The 21,228-nt window shown below is 47.4% G+C and overlaps 1 protein-coding gene and 2 pseudogenes across 6 annotated transcripts; 2 read left to right on the top strand and 1 right to left on the bottom strand.

Moving 5' to 3' along the window:
* Positions 1 to 1,310: 1,310 nt before the first annotated feature.
* C8G (complement C8 gamma chain) lies at positions 1,311 to 20,307 on the top strand. 4 transcript variants are annotated; one of them, XM_035130259.3, is made up of 7 exons: positions 1,311 to 1,588; positions 3,560 to 3,708; positions 4,998 to 5,068; positions 6,869 to 6,970; positions 7,756 to 7,857; positions 9,534 to 9,572; positions 18,517 to 20,299. In XM_035130259.3, the coding sequence occupies exons 1-7, from the start codon at positions 1,445 to 1,447 to the stop codon at positions 18,534 to 18,536; spliced, it is 627 nt and encodes a 208-aa protein (XP_034986150.3). In that variant the 5' UTR covers positions 1,311 to 1,444; the 3' UTR covers positions 18,537 to 20,299. The 4 variants fall into 4 exon arrangements, 3 of the variants coding, with proteins under 3 accessions (XP_034986150.3, XP_034986152.3, XP_034986151.3); XR_015946450.1 differs by having other exon boundaries at positions 1,402 to 1,588; positions 6,869 to 7,005; positions 18,517 to 20,304; XM_035130261.3 differs by lacking the exon at positions 6,869 to 6,970 and having other exon boundaries at positions 1,313 to 1,588; positions 18,517 to 20,307.
* On the top strand, positions 9,579 to 16,534 carry LOC118092299 (succinate--CoA ligase [ADP-forming] subunit beta, mitochondrial pseudogene; annotated as a pseudogene). Its single transcript, XR_015946449.1, has one exon. The product of XR_015946449.1 is annotated as a succinate--CoA ligase [ADP-forming] subunit beta, mitochondrial pseudogene (transcript).
* On the bottom strand, positions 9,732 to 11,663 carry LOC118092320 (succinate--CoA ligase [ADP-forming] subunit beta, mitochondrial pseudogene; annotated as a pseudogene). The gene has a single exon (XR_015946448.1). The product of XR_015946448.1 is annotated as a succinate--CoA ligase [ADP-forming] subunit beta, mitochondrial pseudogene (transcript).
* Positions 20,308 to 21,228: the final 921 nt, after the last annotated feature.

Below are 21,228 nucleotides of genomic sequence, written 5' to 3'. Positions count from 1 at the left end.
TCAGTTTGATCTTCTTGCAGTCCATGGGACTCTCAAGAGTCTCCTCCAGCACCATAATTCAAAAGCAGACACCCCCAAACTGCGGCCCTCCAGATGTTTTGGCCTACAACTCCCATGATCCCTAGCTAACAGGACCAGTGGTTGGGGAAGATGGGAATTGTAGTCCAAAACATCTGGAGGGCTGAAGTTTGGGGATGCCTGTTCAAAAGCATCAATTCTTCGGCGATCAGCCTTCTTTATGGTCCAGCTCTCACTTCCATACATTACTACTGGGAAAACCATAGCTTTAACTATACGGACCTTTGTCAGCAAGGTGATGTGTCTGCTTTTTAAGATGCTGTCTAGGTTTGTCACTACTTTTCTCCCAAGAAACAGACATCTTTTAATTTCGTGACTGCTGTCACCATCTGCAGTGATCATGGAGCCCAAGAAAGTAAAATCTCTCACTGCCTCCATCTCTTCCCCTTCTGTTTGCCTGAACTGTAACTCTTCCATTTCCCACCGAAACCTTTGTTCCATCCTGGTCATATTAAACTCAATTGTAACAGGGAAAATGAAGTAAATCCATTATCCCTCATGCAACAAGAAAGGAATAGTAAGCTCAACGGAGCCTCCATTTCCAAAGGTACTTTACCTGTGGAGACCGGCTATTTGCTCCAAGGCGGCAACACCTGTCCAGCTGTGTCCACTGTGTGAAAAGGAATGGAGAGTTAGAGGTGGCCTCATCTAAGTAGCCCTGAAACAGAGGCATAAAACTGGGGAGGGCTGTTGCCATCTTGCCTTGTGCGCGGCCTTCCTATTGGGGTAGCTTTGGCTAAGCTGGTGCCCTCCAGATGTGCTGCTGGGGGAATGACAGGAGATGTGGTCCAAAACAGCTGGATTCCCCCCCCCCGGTTGGCCAAGGTTGCATTTGGCCATCTGACATGATGCCACTGTGGGAAACCAAGATGTTGGTCTGGTGTCTGCAGGCACATCGTGGCACAACGCCTAGGCTAATTGATAGAACTCACTGCCACAGGATAGGGTGGTGGTAATTTTGTCAAGGGGCGGGGAGATTAGGCAAATTTCACGGGGAAAGGCAGCCTTGATGGTTATTGAACAAAGGCAATATAGAACCTCCAGGTTTGTAGAGAATCAGAGGTCTTGCCATGAAGATCCTGGGATGGAAGGTGGGGTGGACAATCTATTTTTATTCACTTGTATTTTTATTTAAAGCAGAATAATTGACAGATGTACACACCTCTGCTCCACTCCCCTTTTCATGGTGGCGCCAGGGAAGTCTCTGCCATCCGCTGAGAGGCGTAGATTTCACAAGCTAGCGAGACTTTGCTCCCTTCGGGTCAGCCTTGGCTTCGGACTTTCAGGAAAATCCATAGGGCTGGTTAATGACTGACCAGCTCTTGCCCCCTCCTCTCCTGCCCCACAAGCTCTTCGCAGTCCGGCCATGGGTCCCACCTCGTCCCCTTTCGTCCTCTTGCTCCCCCTGCTCCTTGCTGCACCCGGCGCTGCCCAGCGTCCCAAAAAACGCCCAGCCCCAGAGAATCCCATCGACAAGATTGATGTCCAGGCCAACTTCGATCTTGGCCAGGTGAGCAGATGGATTTGGAAAGGGAAACAGAATTTCTTCTGGGGTTGGAGTGGGGCAAAATAGCTGAGCTAGAGCTGTCCAAATGCGCCTCTCAATCATTGGCTGAGATGCTGTGATGTCATGGAATGCCCTGCTTCTTTTCCCTCCAAGATGTTTCTAAAGGTGGCTGCAAGATATTAATCGGAGTGTTTTCCTCCCCTGTCACACCAGCCGGTGCTCCTGGATCTCAACGGAAGGGTTTTCATTCATCCCCTGTTGACAGCAAATCCTCTTTAATATCTGCGTCAGAAGGAAGGTTCCAGAAAGCGCTCTGTCCAAATGCCCTGGAGCAATCTGGACCCTGTCCCTGCCCTCCTCTCACATGACGGCGTCTCTTACAGCCTTGTGCTCTACCTTTCTGTCTCTGTCTTGCACTTTCTCTTCTCTTTGGTGATCCCTCATAGCCGAGTAAGATTGTCTTCCATAAACAGGGTTTTAACAATGGGTACGAAAGTGACTGTGGAGGCCAATTCTGGATCCACACGTCCTTCCACAGTGGGGACATTGGTTTCTGGGTGGGAGTTGATCACAGTGTGGATTTGCCAAGCGTGCCTTCCTCTTAGCACGTTTCTCCCTGGCGTCCTGAGATCGAGTGTCTTCAAAGCCCATGACACCTTTGGTAAAGGCTGTTCTCCACCTGGAGTGCTCGCAGGCCAGTGTTTCCCAGTTGCCAGTGTTTATACTACATTTTTTTAGATTTGCCTTGAGAGAGTCTTTATACCTCTTTTGTTGATCACCAGCATTACGCTTTCCAAGCCAGTCACAAAGGCGTCCTCAGTCCAATCTGGGTCCAAAGGGGAAGGGGAAGCCAGGTGGGAACTTCCTTCTCAACAACCCCCGCCTCTTGAAAAAAACACCCCTGAGCTTGTGTGCGTTGTCGAGAACCTTGCTCATAATGTGATATTTGCACACTGGCGTGATATGTCACACCTCGGTTCTCAAATTCTAAATTTGATCCATGCCAAGTAATTCCATTTAGCCTAGATAATTTAAACCCACCTGTCCCTCTAAATAGCAAGAGGGTGCTCTCTAAAATTCACCCCAGGACAAAATTTAAAAGGCAAAGGACCGAAAATCTGCTGGTTGTTAAGGTGCTACAAGACTCAATGCTTTTACAGGTTGTCTATGCTGTCCAGTGTGATTTGGGGCAGAAAAGGCTCCTGCGGGGACCTGCGGGTGGTGATGGACACCCTCCCACCATCCCTGACCTTTGCTGGGGTTTATGGAAGTTGTGGTCCAAAACAGATGGAGGACACCAGGTTGGGTATCCTTGGTTTGGAGGAACAAACAAACGAACCCTCCCACCCACACAAATCTTATTTTTTAAAATCGTTCAGCAATATTGTTAGTGTTATTTACACCTTCACATTCAGTGGGCTGTAACCGACCAAGTTCTACTCAAGAGGATACACAGTGAAATTAATGAACCAACGTCAGATTCATATCCATCCATTTCAAAGGGCCTACTCTAATGTAATAATAATAATAATAATAATAATAATAATAATAATAATATATTATTTATACCCCACCCATCTGGCTGAGTTTCCCCAGTCACTCTGGGCGGCTTCCAACAGAAGAATAAAATAATCGATTAAAGATTAAAAGCCTCCCTAAACAGGGCTGCCTTCAGATGTCTTCTAAAAATCTTCTAAAAATCTTCTAAAAATCTCTTTGACATCTGATGGGAGGGCGTTCCACAAGGCGGGTGCCACTACCGAGAAGGCCCTCTGCCTGGTTCCCTGCAACTTGGCTTCTCGCAACGAGGGAACCGCCAGAAGGCCCTCGGCACTGGACCTCAGTACACAACATTTCAACATTTCTCCGATGAAAATAGGGACACCCTATTCCATCCCCTCCAAGATTTCTCTGATGAAAAGAGAGATGTCTTGGGTTGTCCCAAGTTGACTCTCCCTCTCTCTCCTCCTCTAGTTTGCTGGGAAATGGTTCCTGGTCGGGGTGGCCTCGCAATGCAGCTACTTGAGTGAGAACAGCCACCGGCTTGAAGCAACCAACCTGGTGGTCTCTGTGGGTGGCCCAAGCTCTCAGGGATCCTTGTTGGTGAGCACCTTCCGCCCGCTGTGAGTATCCGAGTAAGCTGGCAGGATCCGCTGGGCCCAGATGAACGGGGTGTGGAGGAAAGGCCATCCTCTTTGTTGGTCCCCAAGAATCATAGAACGGTAGAGTTGGAAGGGACCCCAAGGGTCCTTTAGTCTAACCGCCTGCATTAGAGGAATCTCAGCTACAACATCCCTGGCAGATGGCCATCCAACCTCTGCTTAGAAACCTCCAAGGAAGGAGAGTCTACCACCTCCTGAGGGAGACCGTTCTACAGTCAAATAGCTCTTACTGTCAGAAACTTTTCCCATGGAGAACTATGTCTGCTACCTTTGGAGGAAATAGAGTGGGGTAGAAATGTGGTAAACCAAATAAAAGTGGTTAAAGGTTATTATGATAGAAGAAATAATATTTGAATGTGCAGTGGTGCCTCGCTAGACGAATTTAATTCGTTCCACGGGTCTTTTCTTATAACGAAAAATTCGTCTAGCGAATCCCATAGGAATACATTGAATTTTTTTTGAATTTTTTTTTGCCCATAGGAACACATTAATTGAATTTCAATGCATTCCTATGGGAAACCGCGATTCGCTAGATGAATTTTTCGTAAAACGAATTCGTCTAGCGAGGCAACCTCCACTAGAAAAAACCTTTCGTTAAGCGGAAATTTCGTGAAGCAGGGCATTCGTTAAGCGAGGCACCACTGTATGGAAAATTTTTGGGGTATAAATTGTGAGGCTAAAGGAAGAATTAGAGATGGATGGGAAAATAAATTTAGATTTGGATTAATTAATGAATTGTAGGTTGAGGATAGTCGATGTAATTTTTTTTTCTTTGTGTAGATTAGAATTGGTTGTGAGATAATGGAAAAAATTGCGTTGGAATGATTTAAGATGATAAAGGGAAATTGCTTAATTTAGATTTTAAAATGGACCCAGTGTGTGGGGAATCGAGGAAGTCCACAATGTCAAGTTAATGTAAGAATTGATATGTTTTAGTTTTTTTAAAAGTATGTTTTATTTTTATTTTTGCTTTTTTGTTTTTGTTTTTGTGTTGAAATGTTTGAAAATCAATAAATATTATTTGAAAAAAGAAAAGATAAATGTGGTAAACCAAAGGAATGCTCTTATGAGCATCTATTACATGCACACACAGAGACAATGCCTTTGTTTTTTTCTGGGGCAAGTAGGGATGTGTTTTTCTGGTGCTGGCTGTTGCTAGGCAAACAGCCTATGGAACAGGATCTGGCCTGACGTGGACTGGCCGCTGGAATACTGCCCTGAATGCCTGGTCTTCTCCTCCATTTCCACAGGGATGGCGTCTGTTGGAACATCCAGCAAACTTACTTCCCCACCAAGATTCCTGGCAGGTTCCTCTTGAAAGGTAGGTGGGCGAGGATTGGGGTGGTTTTGCCAATGGGGACCTCCCTCACATTTCTACCAATTCCCCCTCCCCCCGAGGAATAATCCTCAGCTTTTCTATTATGCATTTCAAGCACTCCCAGTTGATATCTCTATTACCTCTACAGCAGGGGTAGGCAACCTAAGGCCTGTGGGCCGGATCTAGCCCAATCGCCTTCTCAATCCGGCCCACAGACGGTCTGGGAATCAGTGTGTAGATGGAGTAGAATGTTTCCTTTTATTTAAAATGCATCTCTGGGTTATTTGTGGGGCATAGGAATTCGTTCATTTTCCCCTCCAAAATATAGTCTGGCCCACCATATGGTCTGAGGGATGCTGGACCGGCCCCCAGGCGCATAGAATAAAGTAGAGCTGGCCAAGGGAGTTTTGGGTGGAGATGAAAGTTTATATCTTAATGCTTCTGCTGCCCTGTTGTTGGAGAGCAAATCTGCTATCTCACTTGTACCATTAACTGCTAGTAAGTTGGGCTGAAAAAAGGTCCAAAGTTTTATTTACTGCAGTAAATAGGTTCAGCACAGTCTCTTCCACAAAGGCTGAATGGGTGGGGTGTTACTCCCCTGGACCTTTTATAGGGTTTACAGACGGATAATTCATATAAAATCTAATCAAAAAGCTGCAAACATCAGCAGAGGGGGGCTGGCAAAACACTCATTGGATGCAACTTGACGCGTGTCCATCCCTTCTAGGGCTCCTCACTTCTAAAGTTTTGAAGCCTACATAGAGACAACCTACATGCTTAAAAAAAAGGGAGAATTGTAGTCTGAGATTTATGTTTACATAGATAACAAGTTTGCATAATGGAGTTGTCCTTGGTAAGCTGGAACGGCCAGACTTCCATAAATCTTCTACTTCAAAATGTCATTCTTATCTGGTGTCTTCAGCAGCCAAGCAGCAAGTGGGCTACGCTATGTATCTTTTCTGAACAAAAGGGAACTGTTATGAGCCAAGGAAGCCAAGGGTTTTTCACTGAACCCCAATGTCTCACTCAATTGGGGCCTTTTATCAGGGCCCTAGGCAAGATCACCTTCTGGCGCCCCCCCATTAATAATAAAAAATAAAGTAGAACATAGAAAAAATAGAAAATAGAAAAAAGAAGAGAGAAAAAAGTAGAAAAAAATGAAATAAAAAACAGCTGAGAGGCGCGGTGAGGTGCCCCCAGGCTCGCTCTCCCCGTGCGCTTCCGGAGCTTTGCGCGAGGAGCACGAGCCTGGGGCCGCCTCCACTGTGCCTGTCAGCTGTTGAGCGGCTTCAGCTGTTGAGCGGCTTCAGGATAGCGGCCTGAAGCCGCTCAACAGGTGACAGGTGCAGTGGAGGCGGCCCCAGGCAGCACTGGGGGGCAGCGGGGGGCAGGCAGGCTGGCCAGCGCCCCCTCCATTTAGGCGCCCTAGGCAACTGCCTAGTTTGCCTAAATGAATGCGCTGGCCCTGCCTTTTATAGGCTTCTCACACAAAGCATATTTTGGAGCCCTGGGCCCACTCCCCACACTGTCGCTGCCCAGGCAGAAGTGCAACCTGTTTCGTTTTAACTTTAAAAGTGGGAGACAAATATTCCGCAAAGCAAGCCAAACTCTGCTCCACCAGGTCCCCATACTGGGGGAAGGCCACCTGTTGGATTTCTGCCTCCTGTACTGCTCTTTAAAGGCACAGGGGCAAAAGCACATCAGAAGCACCTTTGCTTGCAGGGGAGCAGGCAAAGCGCCATTTCTCCATGCGCTGACCTAGGGCGCTCTGTGTGTGTGTGTGTTCCCACCCCCACCCCCCAGGCCGTGGCAGCCCTGTCGACGTGGTGGTGGCAGAAACGGATTACAACAGCTATGCCATTGTGTATTACCAGAAAGCCCGGAAGATCTCAGTGAAACTTTATGGTGAGGACTCCTTGGAATCGCCACACAGGTTTCTGGTGAGCTGGAAACATTCCTGCAGAAGGGAGGGGAGCTCTGTCTAAGCTCAGCCTTGAGAGCTAAAAAGAACCTACAGAGGTAGTGTACCTCCAAGTATCGGTGGTGGGGCAAAAATGAGGAAAGGTCTTCAAGCCCTTCTTGGAAGACCCCTGGAAGCGGTGGCACCGTGGCAAGTGGGACATTGCCCAGTTTGCCCATGGTCTCAGTCAGCAGGACTCTGCTTATGCCCTTGTTAGCCAGGATGGGAATGGAGCTCCCAGGCTCAGGGGTAGTCTACTTCAAAAGTGCTAAATGTTAGGAGTAGACTATTGCTTCTCCTTCCATAGAAACAGGACTCTGTTTTCACACTTTCAATTGTTCTCCGAGATGTGGAGGAAAGGGGGCAAGCAGGACAGTCTGGGATCAAATCAGAAACCGGGACGGCTTCTATAATTCCAGGACTGTCCCTAGAAAATTGGGACACTTGGAGGGTCTGCATTCAGCTGCTCGCCCTGCAGAGATGCAGGCGAATTGCACCAAGGTTCCCCGTTGCTTCTCTGTATGAATCACTGCCCTAGGCACCTCTCCATCCACACCAGAGGCATTCCAGCAGCAGAGACTTACGCCAAGAGACTTGTTGACAGAGCAGTGCATACTCACCTCAGACATTGCAGAACTGGACCTTTACAGGGGAGGGGGGAATTGTGATTTGGCTGTCGGCTGCTTAGGGAACAAAGATGGCATTAACGCTGCACTTAAATTTATGAAAGGACGAGCCATCCGGGTGAACGACGCCGTCACGGCTAAATTTGAGCAGCGTGTGACGGGCCTAGGCCTGAACGAGGACACAACCTACTACTTCCCTGTCTATGGTGAGTAGAGGATGGGGCTCCATGCCCCATAATTTCAGGGGTCTGGCTGGGAAAGTGAAGTGTACCGTGTTTCTCATATTATAAGACATGTCTTATATTTATTTTTTCCTCAAAAAAACACACTATGGCTTATTTTCAAGGGATGTCTTATTTTTTTCTTCCTCCTCCTGCCACGGCCAGCATTGCTGCTGTGCCTATCACTATGTCTTATTTTCGGGGTATGGCTTATATTTCTTGAATGCTTAAAAATCCTGCTATGGCTTATTTTATGGGTATGTCTTAAAATATGAGAAACAGGGTAGGTGGGTTCCCATGAGGCAAGACACAGCGATAACAGCAAGAACCTTTTTACAGGTAGGTAGCCGTGTTGGTCTGACGCAGTCAAAACAAAATAAAAAAATCCTTCCAGTAGCACCTTAGAGACCAACTAAGTTTGTCATAGGTATGAGCTTTCGTGTGCATGCACACTTCTTCAAGAAAGCTCATACCTATGACAAACTTAGTTGGTCTCTAAGGTGCTACTGGAAGGATTTTTTTTATTTAGCAAGAACCTTTATTGAACTACATAACCAGGGAAACAGGGGCAAAGCAACTGCTTATAAACATTTCTGAAAGCCTGGGCCACTCCCACTCCCAACTTGATTGGCTGTCTAAACTTCCAAGCTGCGAATCACAACTCAGAGTTCAAGGGCCAATGGCAGAGGCCCAAATCCTGAAGTGTTCTGTGATTGGACATCATGTATTGAATCAGAACACAGGAGCTCAGAATCCTTAGTCCAGACTCAAGCTCAGGCAAACACAGACCACTGAATACATAACACTGAACATGCAGAAGTCCTCTGGCCCTCCACAGGTGATGGGGAAAGACCCCTCTGTCAGAGAGGGCCATCCTGTTGGTACCATTATTCTCGGGTGACATACTGGACTTGACAGGTCTCTGAATTTGGGGTCCCTGCAGATCCTGACACCATTGGATGCCTCAATGGATGCATTATGGGGTGAGGCTGCAGTCGAAGGCTCACGTCCTGCCCTTAGAAAGTCCCCGACTGCTACGGTAGCACTTTCAATGTAAAAGAGAGGAGTGATTGAATATGATGTTGCTTCACATCCACGAAAGGCTATGGACCCATTTGGGGCTTTAAACGCCGTGAGGTTACTGTCCTCCCCCCAGGATAATTAACTACGAACGCCAAAATTTGGCATGCCCCCATGTGCCAAAGGTTTGGTCTTGCTATTCAATGAAAACCCCACGTTTTGCAGTACCCCAAATCTGAGTAATCGATACCTCAAACACGAGGTTGACACTCAAAAATCCAACAGTGTCCAAATCACTCTAAACTGGTGCCAAGTTTTGGCAACAGTTTTGCAGCATTCCACAGTGAAAACTCCATCTTTTGCAGCGCCCCGCAAGCTGAGTCCCCTGGACTTGTGCAGAGTGTTTCCCCCCTTATCATCAGAAAGTTGTGATGCTGCAAAAGATTCCAGACTGTGGATTTTGTGTGTTCCCCCCCTTTTAATTTCAATATATAAAGAAATCCATTCATCATGCTATGCCATGTTGCTGTCATTGATGAAATCTTCTGTTTGGGTGCGGGTAGAGTTCCCCAGCAGGTTTTCTTTACTCTCCACAAGTAAGATAATTGCTCATGTTTTCTTCCTCTGGCCCTTTCCCTCAGGGTTTTGCGACTCGGCTGACCAGTTCCACATCCTCAATGGTGAGTTGCAAATTCAACTGCTTCTTCTCTGCTAAATAAATAAATAAAATGTAAATCAGAACCAGAAAAGCTACAGGACTTTCTGTGGCAACTCAAGAATCACGGTAAAACAATTGCTGATTCAAATAGGCCAAGTGTTCACACAAAGACCGTGGTATGTTTGGCTTTATTCACCTTGCTGAAGAACATAGAAATATCAAAGGTCCCTTTCGACTTCAATGAAGTTATGTGGAGATGGACTCTGCTGTTGCGCAGACTTTCCAGCCAAATAATCAGGGATGCAAACTGAATTGATTTCGGATTTTTATTAGGAATAACTGCATTTTCAGCTTTAAACTCTGTTTGACAAGAAACAAACTTAGGAAATTGACTTCATTCATGAAGCTGTAAACTGGAGGAAAGAAAAACTGCAACGTAAGAAACAGTAGATATTAGCAATATAATACATTTATATGAATAGTCACTATTTTAATTATCAGCCGTGACTTAAAGACCAGAAACAAGCGTACTTATTAAGCAAAAAACAAAACAAAACCACACACAAAAATTGGGGTGGGTGGGAACCAAGTGAAAGCGTTTCAGAAAGCAGAATTCTGCAATGGGTGGGTTGGGAAAAGGAGCCAGGAGGACTTGATACTCCCTCAGGTTCGCAGCTGAAACTTCACATCCAGGTGAGCTTGCCTCGCCAAGGTCATGATTTCCGACAGCTTCACGGCCATCTCAGCAGCTTTGTCTAAGTCATCACAGGCCAAGATCTCCAAGTCACTCTCTGCTATCAAGGCCTTGGCTGCGTCCACCTGCGTCCCTTGCAGCCTCACAACGATCGGGATGCTCAGCTCCAGCTCGGTGGCCGCCATGATGATCCCTTCCGCGATGATGTCGCACCGCATGATGCCGCCGAAAATGTTCACCAGGATGGACTGGACCCTGTCGTCCGAAGTGATGAGCTTGAAGGCCTCTTTGACCTGCTCGGCTGTGGCGCCGCCTCCGACGTCCAGGAAGTTGGCCGGTGTCCCTCCGTGGAGCTTGATGATGTCCATGGTCGCCATTGCCAAACCAGCGCCATTCACCAGGCACCCGATGTTCCCATCTAACCCCACGTAGTTCAGATCCACACTGGCCGCCTCTCGGTCCCTCGCGTCTTCTTGGCTCCAGTCCTGCAGGTCGAAGATCTTCCTCTGGCGGAAAGCCGAGTTGCTGTCAAAATTGATCTTGGCATCCATGCACATCACTTTCCCCGTTGAGTCCTCCGCCATGGGGTTGATCTCCACCATGAGGGCGTCGTACTTAATGAAGATGTTGTAGAGCTTCATCATATTGTCTGCGGCATCATCCGCCACCTTGGCGGGGAAGCCCATCTTCTGGGCAAGCTTCAGGGCCTGCTCCTTCCGGATGCCTTCCACAATGTCAATGGGCTCCTTGACAATGGCTTCGGGGTCCTCGGCGGCCACGTCTTCAATGTTGACGCCCCCCTGGGAGCTGCCGATGAGCACGGGGCCCTGAAAGGACCTCTCCATGGTGATGGCAAAGTAGTACTCCTTCCTTGGGTAGCGGCGCTCGCAGATGAGGACTTGGTTGCAGATCCGGCCCTGCTTTCCCGTCTGCTTGGTGAAGAGCTTCTTGCCGATCATCTTGGAGGCGATCTCCCGGGCTTCTTCCGGAGAGGAGACGATCTTCACCCCTCCTTTCAAGCCCCCTTCGAATGTCCCTTTGCCCCGGCCACCAGCCAAAACCTGCGCCTTGACCACGATGTCCTCCGTCCCGATCTCTTTCGCTGCCTTATAGGCTTCTTCCGGCGTCTTGGCCACCAGGCCGTTAGGGACGGAAACGCCGGCTTCTTTCAGCAGCCCCATGCTCAGGTACTCATGCAGAGACAAGCTCCTCCGCTGCTGTGTTTGCAGCCCAAGGCCTTTAAACCATCCTGGGCTTCCACCAAACAAAAGGCAACCTTCTCTTGCCATCAGGCCAGCCACTCTCAAGGTCCACCGGCAGATCATGGAGGCTGATTTCCACTCCCTTCTTTGGAGATTTCTCTTGCTCCTGCTCAGATCTCCTCCAACAGACCTTCCCAACTGTCCTTTTAAGGGGCAGGGCAATGCCCAAGATTCCTTCTCTACCTGCCTCCCCATTGGCCAGGGCCAAGATTCCGCAATGACATCACTACCCTGACCAGACACGCCTCTTTGGTGTCTAAATGATGTTGCCTTATTGTAGCGGGGCACCCCTTAAGATTTGTGGGTGGGTAGGAAGGGACCCAGGTGGCACTGTGGGTTAAACCACGGGGTCTAGGGCTTGCTGATCAGAAGGTCGGTGGTTCGAATCCCTGCAACGGGGTGAGCTCCCGTTGCTCAGTCTCAGCTCCTGCCCACCTAGCAGTTCGAAAGCACATCAAAGTGCAAGTAGATAAATAGGTACCGCTACAGCGGGAAGGTAAACAGCGTTTCCGTGTGCTGCTCTGGTTCGCCAGAAGCAGCTTTGTCATGCTGGCCACATGACCCGGAAGCTGTCTGCGGACAAACGCCGGCTCCCTCGGCCTATAGAGCGAGATGAGCGCCGCAACCCCAGAGTCGGACACGACTGGACCTGATGGTCAGGGGCCCCTTTACCTTTACCTTTAGGAAGAGATGTGATGTTTGTTTGCAATATTTACTTTCCCCACCCTGAAGAACTCCCCTGTCTCCTGCTGGATCAGGCCAATGGCCCATCTAGGCCTGCATCCTGTTCCCATGGAGGCCAACTAGTTGTCTGCGGGGAGCATGAAAATTGAAACCAGGTGCATTTCAGGGCAAAAGTGAAGTGCGGAGTTTATGGTTCTACCAAGGAATGTACATATGCCAATCAGTCATGTCGTCTTAGGGGGGTGAAACTTAATTATTTCAAATTTCTTCAGTGAGAATTTCTAAAAATATGTTTTTGGGTGAGAGGAATTAAAGTTTGCTAATATTTTAGTGACTGGACAACATTTAGTTTGGTAATCTATGTTTTGTCAAAAATCGCATAAACTTCTCTTGGAAAACCAAAGAATTTTAATTTTACCTTCTGAAAATGTCAGGTAATGCTAAATAAATGCAGCAGCTAAAAAAGCCAATGCAATTCTGGGCTGCATCAATAGGAGTATAGCATCTAGATCAAGGGAAGTAATAGTACCACTGTATTCTGCTGTGGTCAGACCTCACCTGGAGTACTGTGTCCAGTTCTGGGCACCACAGTTCAAGAAGGATACTGATAAGCTGGAACGTGTCCAGAAGAGGGCAACCAAAATGGTCAAAGGCCTGGAAACGATGCCTTATGAGGAACGGCTTAGGGAGCTGGGTATGTTTAGCCTGGAGAAGAGAAGGTTAAGGGGTGATATGATAGTCATGTTCAAATATATAAAAGGATGTCATATAGAGGAGGGAGAAAGGTTGTTTTTTGCTGCTCCAGAAAAGCGGACACGGAGCAACGGATTCAAACTACAAGAAAGAAAATTCCACCTAAACATTAGGAAGAACTTCCTGACAGTAAGAGCTGTTCGGCAGTGGAATTTGCTACCAATGAGTGTGGTGGAGTCTCCTTCTTTGGAGGTCTTTAAGCAGAGGCTTGACATCCATCTGTCAGGAATGCTTTGATGGTGTTTCCTGCTTGGCAGGGGGTTGGACTGGATGGCCCTTGTGGTCTCTTCCAACTCTATGATTCTATGATTCTATGAAATAATAAATAATATTAATATAAAATAAAACAAAACTGCAAGTACTTGGCAGTTATTTCTACGCAATTCTACACACATTTTGCTTACTAATTATATTAATTTAACTAAATTAGCTTTTGAATTCCCAAGTTGTGTTGCAACTTTTTAGCATCCCTCAGTTTTGGAATGTGAAAGTTGGAAAATTCAGCATGCCCTGATAAAGTTAACTTGGCCCGGCAGCAAATGGGCAACAAGGGCAGATATCTCAGCACAGGTGTGATATGATGGCAAGGCTTTCCTCCCACCAGCAATTGTGCTGCAGCATTCTGCACTCACTGGTGTTATATATAAAAAACCCTGCTCCTTTTCCCTTACGGGGTATGCAAGAGCCCATATAGAGTCCTTACGTGGGTTCCCTATCAGTAGAAGAAAATAACAGAGGCCAAGCAGAGTATATTGAGAAGCAAAGCAGCTAGGAAGCCTCATCTTCATTAACTGCTGCAACAGGGTCCCCCACTCCCCCCATGCAGGGAGGCAGGAGGAACCCACAGTAAGGGTGTCCAGGCCGTTATATAGACTTTTGAAATTGCCCATCCTGTAGCCAGAGACCACCCCCAAAACATCATGCATACATCGCAGAAGGGGGCGGTCTACAGGAGAAATCCTGTTTGCCAGGATACCTGATAATGGTCACTGATGGCTTTACCTGGGCAGCCTGGCCATTCTTTTGTGATGGTAAACGCATTAATTCCCGAATCCAGGTCACAGGCTCACCCTATTCATACACAAGTTACAGGATTTATAAGCAAAAAGACAAAGGGAAGGTCAATTTGGGAGTCAAAATGGTTTGCGAGAGTCAAAATGGCTTCAGGACTGCTCTCCTGTACTATTTCAGACACTTACGTACGTGTTTGCCCTGCACATTTATGAACGTTTATTTTATATTTGGGACCTTAGAATTCTTATAACACTGGGTTGTGATTCCTGCATTGCAGGGGGTTGGACTGGATGACCCTCAGGGTCCCTTCAACCTCTACAGTTCTATGATTCTATGATGTCACTGTGAACTTTTTGCCCTGGCCAATGAGAAGGCCAGGGAGGTGGACTGTTGGAAAAGGAACTTGGGGAAGTCTCTCTCCAGGGGCCAGTTGGAAAGTCTGGGAAGGAGAAGAAGTTGGGAAAAGTGGGTGAAAGATATACCTCCATGATCTGCAGGCAGGCGGTCAGGATGGTGAAGACCACCATGGCCAGGGTGCTGGGTGGGAACCCAGGATGTAAGCGTCATGGGCTGCCCACACAGCAACAAAGGAGCTTGTCTCTGCATGAGTACCTGTGCATGAAGCTCTTGAAAGACGCCGGCATTTCCGTTCCCTACGGACTGGTTGCGAGGACACCGGAAGAAGCCTACCAGGTGGCGAGAGACATTGGCACCACGGACCTGGTGGTTAAGGCGCAGGTTTTGACAGGGGGGCGGGAGAAGGGGACCTTTGAGGGTGGCCTGAAAGGAGGAGTAAGGATTGTCTATTCTCCGGAAGAAGCCCGGGAGATCGCCTCCCTGATGATCGGCAGGAGGCTCTTCACCAAGCAGACGGGAGAAGAAGGCCGCATCTGCAACCAAGTCCTCATCTGCGAGCGCAGGTACCTCCGGAGGGAATACTACTTTGCGATCATGATGGAGAGGTCCTTCCAGGGCCCCGTGATCATCGCCAACTCCCGGGGGGGCGTTGACATTGAAGACATCGCGGCCGGGAAACCTGAGACCATCATCAAGGAGCCCGTTGACATTGTGGAAGGCCTTCAGAGCGACCAGGCCCTGAAGGTCGCCGAGAAGATGGGCTTCCCTCCTAACCTGGTGTACGAAGCCGCGGACAATATCGTGAAGCTCTACGACTTCTTCATTCAGCATGACGCCCTCATGGTGGAGATCAACCCCATGGTGGAGGACTCGACGGGGAGAGTGATGTGCATGGATGCCAAGATCATTTTCGACAGCAACTCGGCGTTTCGACAGAAGAAGATCTTTGACCTGCAGGACTGGACCCAGGTGACGGAGGATGACAGAGACGCGGCCCACGCAGAGCTCAACTACATCGGCTTAGACGGGAACATCGGGTGCCTGGTGAACGGCGCCGGCTTGGCGATGGCTACCATGGACATCATCAAGCTGAATGGAGGAACCCCAGCCAACTACCTCAACGTCGGGGGCGGCGCCACCGTGGAGCAAGTGACGGAGGCCTTCAAGCTCATCACGTCCAATGAAAACGTGCAGGCCATCCTGGTCAATATTTTCGGGGGGCTCATGAGGTGCGACGTCATCGCGCACGGCATCATCATGTCGGTCAAAGACCTGGATCTCAAAGTACCGGTTGTCGTGCGGTTGCAAGGCACGCGGGTCAAAGACGCGAAGGTTTTGATCGCCGAGAGCGGCCTGAGGATCTTGCCCTGCGACGATCTGGATAAGGCCGCCAAAATGGCCGTGAAGCTCTCGGCAATAATGAACCTGGCAAGGGAGGTGGAAGTGGATGTTATGTTCCAGTTGCCACCCTGACAGAGCAGATCCTTCCGGCTTATTTCTGCAAAAGACACATAAGCCCCCTTGTGATCTCAGTTTTCCACAATAATCTCCCCCAACCCTGGTTTTTTGTGTGTGTGTGTGTCAAGGTCTGAGTTGTTTAATAAGCACATATGGATCGGACCTTTAACTTACAGTTGCTAATATATTAATTTACATGAAAAGTGACCCTCTGGTCACTCTTCATGTAAATTATTATATTGCCAAAATTTATTCTTCATGGCAGGCACCCCCACTGTCCAGTTTACAGTCACAAAAATGACGTAATCCTCAACAAGCATAAAAGAACTTAAATCTGAAAGTACATTTCATCCAAATAAAAGTCTACAATCAATTGGATTTTTGGAATTGTCTCCCTGATTATTGGACATGTATGACAGCAATATCCGTACCTTCATATGTGAGCAACACTTTTTCTGCCCAAATGAAGAATGGATGAATCTGTCAAGTGTGGTTTCTCGTTTTCCTCCCCCCCCCCCAAAGTTCTCCACGTCTGCATCAGTTTGCAAAAAGTTCCCTTGAAAATTTAGCAGGATTTTAGTGCACGCATATCTGATGTGCTATTGCATAACGCACACACATTTACAACCAGCTTAAACTACTGTAATAGCATATGTTTTTGTAACCCCCCCCCCCCCCCGGCCACAAAGGCACCAAGTTGAATTAAAGATGAGGGGTCTCAGCTAAGCCCCACCCCTGGTCCCATGCCCCCTTATGCCTCTAGTCTAGCTTGTCTGCCTGCTCTCCCTTCCCTATGGGGCCCATGTGGGGCACAGAGACATTCTGGGGGAAGGTCAAGGGGTCACGAGATGCCCGCATGCCACTTTCCACTCACTTCATCATTATTTTTAAAGTATTTATTCCGTTTTTCAGATTAAGATTTTACAGTCACATATCCAACATACAACATAAAAAGTAGATTCCAAGGAATCTCCCAGACTTCCCTCCTCCCCTTTGTGGGTCCTACTGTTAATCATTTCCTCCTGCATCTTTTATGATAATCCAAATCTTTTACCTCTCCATTGTGTCCAAAATTCACCCTTAAACTACGAGTGATATTCCAATCTTACTAATGATTTTAACTGTTTACAATGGTCTTTAAGATAAGTCATAAATGTTCCCCATTCCTTATTGAAATTTTGGTCTTCCTGATTTCTGATTCTTCCGGTCAGTTTTGCCTTTTCGGCCTAATCCATCCACTTGACCTGCCCTTCTTCTCTGGTAGGGACTTTATTTTCTTTCCATCTCTGGGCTAATAACATCCGTGTAGTCGTGGTCCCATACATAACTATGACTTTCCTGTCACTTCAGCCCCATCCTTGGTTAAAAAGGCAACAATCATTAAAAAAGGGGAGGGGGCCAAGGCCTGGGCATGAGGCTACTGGGGTGCCATGTTGGGGGCCCAGGATTTAAGCTGACGAGTGGCCACTTTGGCTGGAATATAACCCCCCCCCCAAAAAAGGTTGTTAGCTGTGTCCCTAAAACACTTCTCTTGCATTCGCAGTCAGAATGCAGAAGAACAATGGGAGGAATACGCATGTCTAGGAAGGGCGCCTGAAGGTGCAGCCTGACTTTACATGAAAGGGCTTAGATAGAAACATTTTTAAAGTAGACCACGCATTCCAGCAGGCTGCAGAGCAGAAAGAGGGAAAAAGAAAGCAGGGTTATTCTATCATGGCTGCTCAGAGCTGCCTCTGGCTCTTCTGCAACTGTCACCTCGCAGCAGCCCTTCCATCAAGATCTCTGTGCTGTTTCCACCCCAACTGGTCATTATAACTTGAAGAACTGGTACCTGAGCTTATTCCTTTCCTCCTCCCTCCCCATTCCCCTTTCCTTTTATGCCATCTGTTATAGATTGTTTTTCATTGATCTGGAAGCGTGGTTGTTTTGGGTTTTTTGGGCTAAACGCTTTATAAATAAATAAGCGAATGCACTGTGCATATCCCTAGCATATTCTTGCCACTTTTAGAAAAGCCTCTAATAAAAAGAAGATGTTTTTAGAACTGTCACCAAGGGGGAGGTGAAAAAAGGAGGAAGAGCAGGTACAAATAAACGACGTAGAAAGAACAATGAGTCTAGAAATATTCTTACAAGGCAGCACTGGGGGAAATATCCACATCAGGTTCTTTTCAACTGACTTTACTCGGCGTAGACCTGCTGAAATTAATGCTCATGACTAAGGGCTGGTGCAGAGCCTACAGCACTAGTTCAAAACCCGTCTCAGGCATTAAATTCACCAGGGGAGACTACCTTAAGGCAGACAGTGGCAATTCTTAGGATATCTTATCACTGAGGAGCTACAATTCACTTTGATACAGAAGCAGGAGGAGCCCAAGAATTGGAAGACACTCAGGGCACCATCCACACTGGCCCCCCTCCCACCTATAACAGTGCAGTTCAGACTGGAATTTTATATGTACAGTACTAACAGGAAATTGAAACGGACGTATCCAGCATTGCATCATAAGGGATGTTACAATGCGGAAAGAGATGGGGAAAGAGGGCTGTTCATTTTTTTAAGCAGCAGACTTGAACCTAGGTGTGCTGAGCCACCAAGACGGCAGAAAGAGAGACGAAATGTGTTAAGATGTGTCGCCTTCTCTATCGAATAACATTAAGAGAATAATATTTCTTTTGACGAGAAAACATTGCAAGGCGTTATTTTGACCAAGTAAAAATACACAGCCTGTGTTTGTTTATTACAGATATCAAAGTGGTGGCGTAGCGGACTACGAGTGCTGGACTAAGACCTGGGGGAGCAGGGTTCGAATCCTCACTCAGCCAGGAAGCTCACTGGGTGAGCTTGGGCCCATCACTGCCTCTCAGCCTAACCTACTTCACAGGGTTGTTGTGAGGATGGAATGTATACCACCTCGAGACCCCTGGAAGATACAGGTGGTATATAAATATGATAAATAAATAAATACAGCAAAAAGGAAAAGGAGCGTATAAATCTTTTTTTCTTTTTTGAATTAAAGACGTTCTGAGGACCTAACTGCATTAAGGGTGTAGAGTGTTGTCAGTGATTGGTGGGTTTCCTAAAAGTTGATATGAGGAGGCGATTTCACAGCAGGACTGAAGTGTCGGGGGGGAAGTGAAGGGTCCTCTTTTGTTCCGCAGTCAAGGAAGGACACAGAGAGCCCAGAGACAGGCGACTTGAGAATATCATTAGGCAGCCCTACCCAGATTGAGAAGGACCTCAGGCTGGGACTTCCGGTCTGCCGCCATCAGCCGCCGGCGGGGTTTGTCTCGGCTCCCGAGACACCCACCGCTACCGAGGAGGGGGGGAGTCGCGTGGGCGCCGCGACCCCCCGGAGAAGCCTCAGATTGTGCGTTCTGAGGGCTGGGATACCCAGAGGGCTCCCGAAAGTCATGGAAACCGCCCGGAGAGCCCCCGTCGGAGCCTCCGAGAGCAGGCTGTACATGGCGGAGCCTTGGGTCCATTGCTACCTCGGTAGCGGAAAGCTCCGAGCCGGAGACAGAGGAGTGGCAGATACCTTCAAATTAAGATTTGGACTGTGAGTAAGACAATTTATTGGATTTAAAAATAAGAATTTGGACCTGGGAGGGGAATAAAAAACGGAGGTCGTTTCCCCCCCCCTACCCGGAAGGCTGCGACACAACTAACTTGCCTGCAGCCGATCGAAGAGAAGGGGTGAGGATCCCCCTGAAAAATCGAACTTGTGTACCCCCTTAGAAGGCAGAACTAAGGGGGGGAAATATATGCTTTAGACTGCATCGATAAACATATTATTGTGACAAAGAACCCCCCCCCCGGAAACCAGGGGCAGGAACCTAAAGCCGCGACCAGCTGACAAATATAAGGATTTACAAAGAGTAATTGCTGTGACTCTGTGATATTTTTTGGATTATATCTAAGTTGACCGATGTAATAAAGAGGAGAACTGGAAAAGTTGGATTAAGAATTTAAATTATAAAGGATAAATATGGTTGGAAATAAACAAAGGAACTAGCCTCGACATTATAGCACCATCTCTGGCGGATCAAGTTATAATTCCCACGGGAACACAGAAGGACAAAGAAGGCTGCCAGCCAAAACAACCCTCTTACAAATGGAGGAGGTCGAGCTGCAGTATATTCTAGACTTTATTAAAGAAATGACAGAGGAAATACGTCATGGTAAAGGAAATATTCAGACTTTAAAGAAGACCAGCAACAGATATATCCAATGGAGACTTTAGAATTGCAACAAGAAGAAATCATTGAACAACAGACAGAAAATAAGGAGCAACGGACTGAGAAATCAATGCAACCTGTGAGAGAGGAAGCATTGATCACCTATGTGACTCTGGACGCTAAGGACCAAGATGGACCCTGGGATCTGGTCTGCTCAGTGAGAGAGGGCGACCAGATCCCAGAAGGAAACAAACAAGCTGAGGAGGGAGGAAAGAGTCTGGCCTTTGCCCCCCCAGTGAGAGTGAGGGGACGCAGGCCAGACAGAAGACTGGAAATAGGGGATAGTGGAAATAAATATGAGGGTGGGAGGCTGGTGGAAGAATTAAAACAATGGAAGGGGAAGAAGGAGGAATGGGATGGTTTAGATTGGCTAAGAGTGGGAGTGGGGTGAAGAAGGAATATAAGGTAGAGGAATGGATGGATTAAAATGTTTGAAATTGGATGATATGAAGACGCTGGCCGGGGAAAAAGGGAAATTGCTACCTGGGGAGGGAGGGGGTGGGTTTGGAGGTTTAGTTAAAAGATTGGATAGAATCTGAACTAGGAAAAGGTATATCTTTTTAGGGGGAAATTATAGGCTAAAGGAAATTATTAGAAATAGTTAAGAGTATTATAGTTCAAAATCTAATAGAACTTATTGTGTGGGGTATAAAAAAGAAGTTGTGAAGTTGGATATGGAATTGACCCGGGAGGGGAGGGATGGGGAAGTCGGGGACAAGATATTGTTAGAGATACTATTTTTCTTTCTTTTTTTCTTTTTTTCTTAATTTTCTCTTCTTCTTTTTTCAAGCTTTTGTATTTTTGTGCTGTATTTTTTTTATTGTTAAAAACTTCAATAAATATAATTTAAAAAAAAGAGAAGGACCTCAGGCTTCTCCTGGCCTGCTGTGCCATGAGCCCTCACCATGCACTCTCTCTTAGCACAAGAAACGGCACAGGCATATTGTGCGCCAAACTCAGCAACGGAGCTGCGATGGGTGGGAGACGGAAGGGAGCTGCCAAGTGCAAGGGGGGGGCGGGGTGATAACTTGTGTTCCCGATGCTAAAATGTCCCAAAGGCTGCAACCTTTCTTCATAGGGGAGTTCCTCCATCCAGCGGCGTAGTAGAGGTTGTCAGCACCAACGCTGATGGAGTAGGATTGCCATATTTCAAAAAGTGAAAATCTGGACAAAATTTGTTGAGCTTTTTCTTTTCTTTTCTTTTCTTGCCAAAGTTGTTG

This window comes from Zootoca vivipara, chromosome 11, assembly GCF_965207765.1.
Source record: "Zootoca vivipara chromosome 11, rZooViv2.hap1.1, whole genome shotgun sequence".
Taxonomy (NCBI): Eukaryota; Metazoa; Chordata; class Lepidosauria; order Squamata; family Lacertidae; genus Zootoca; species Zootoca vivipara.
Note: the sequence above shows the minus strand (reverse complement) of the source record. Positions and strands in the feature narration are given on the sequence as shown.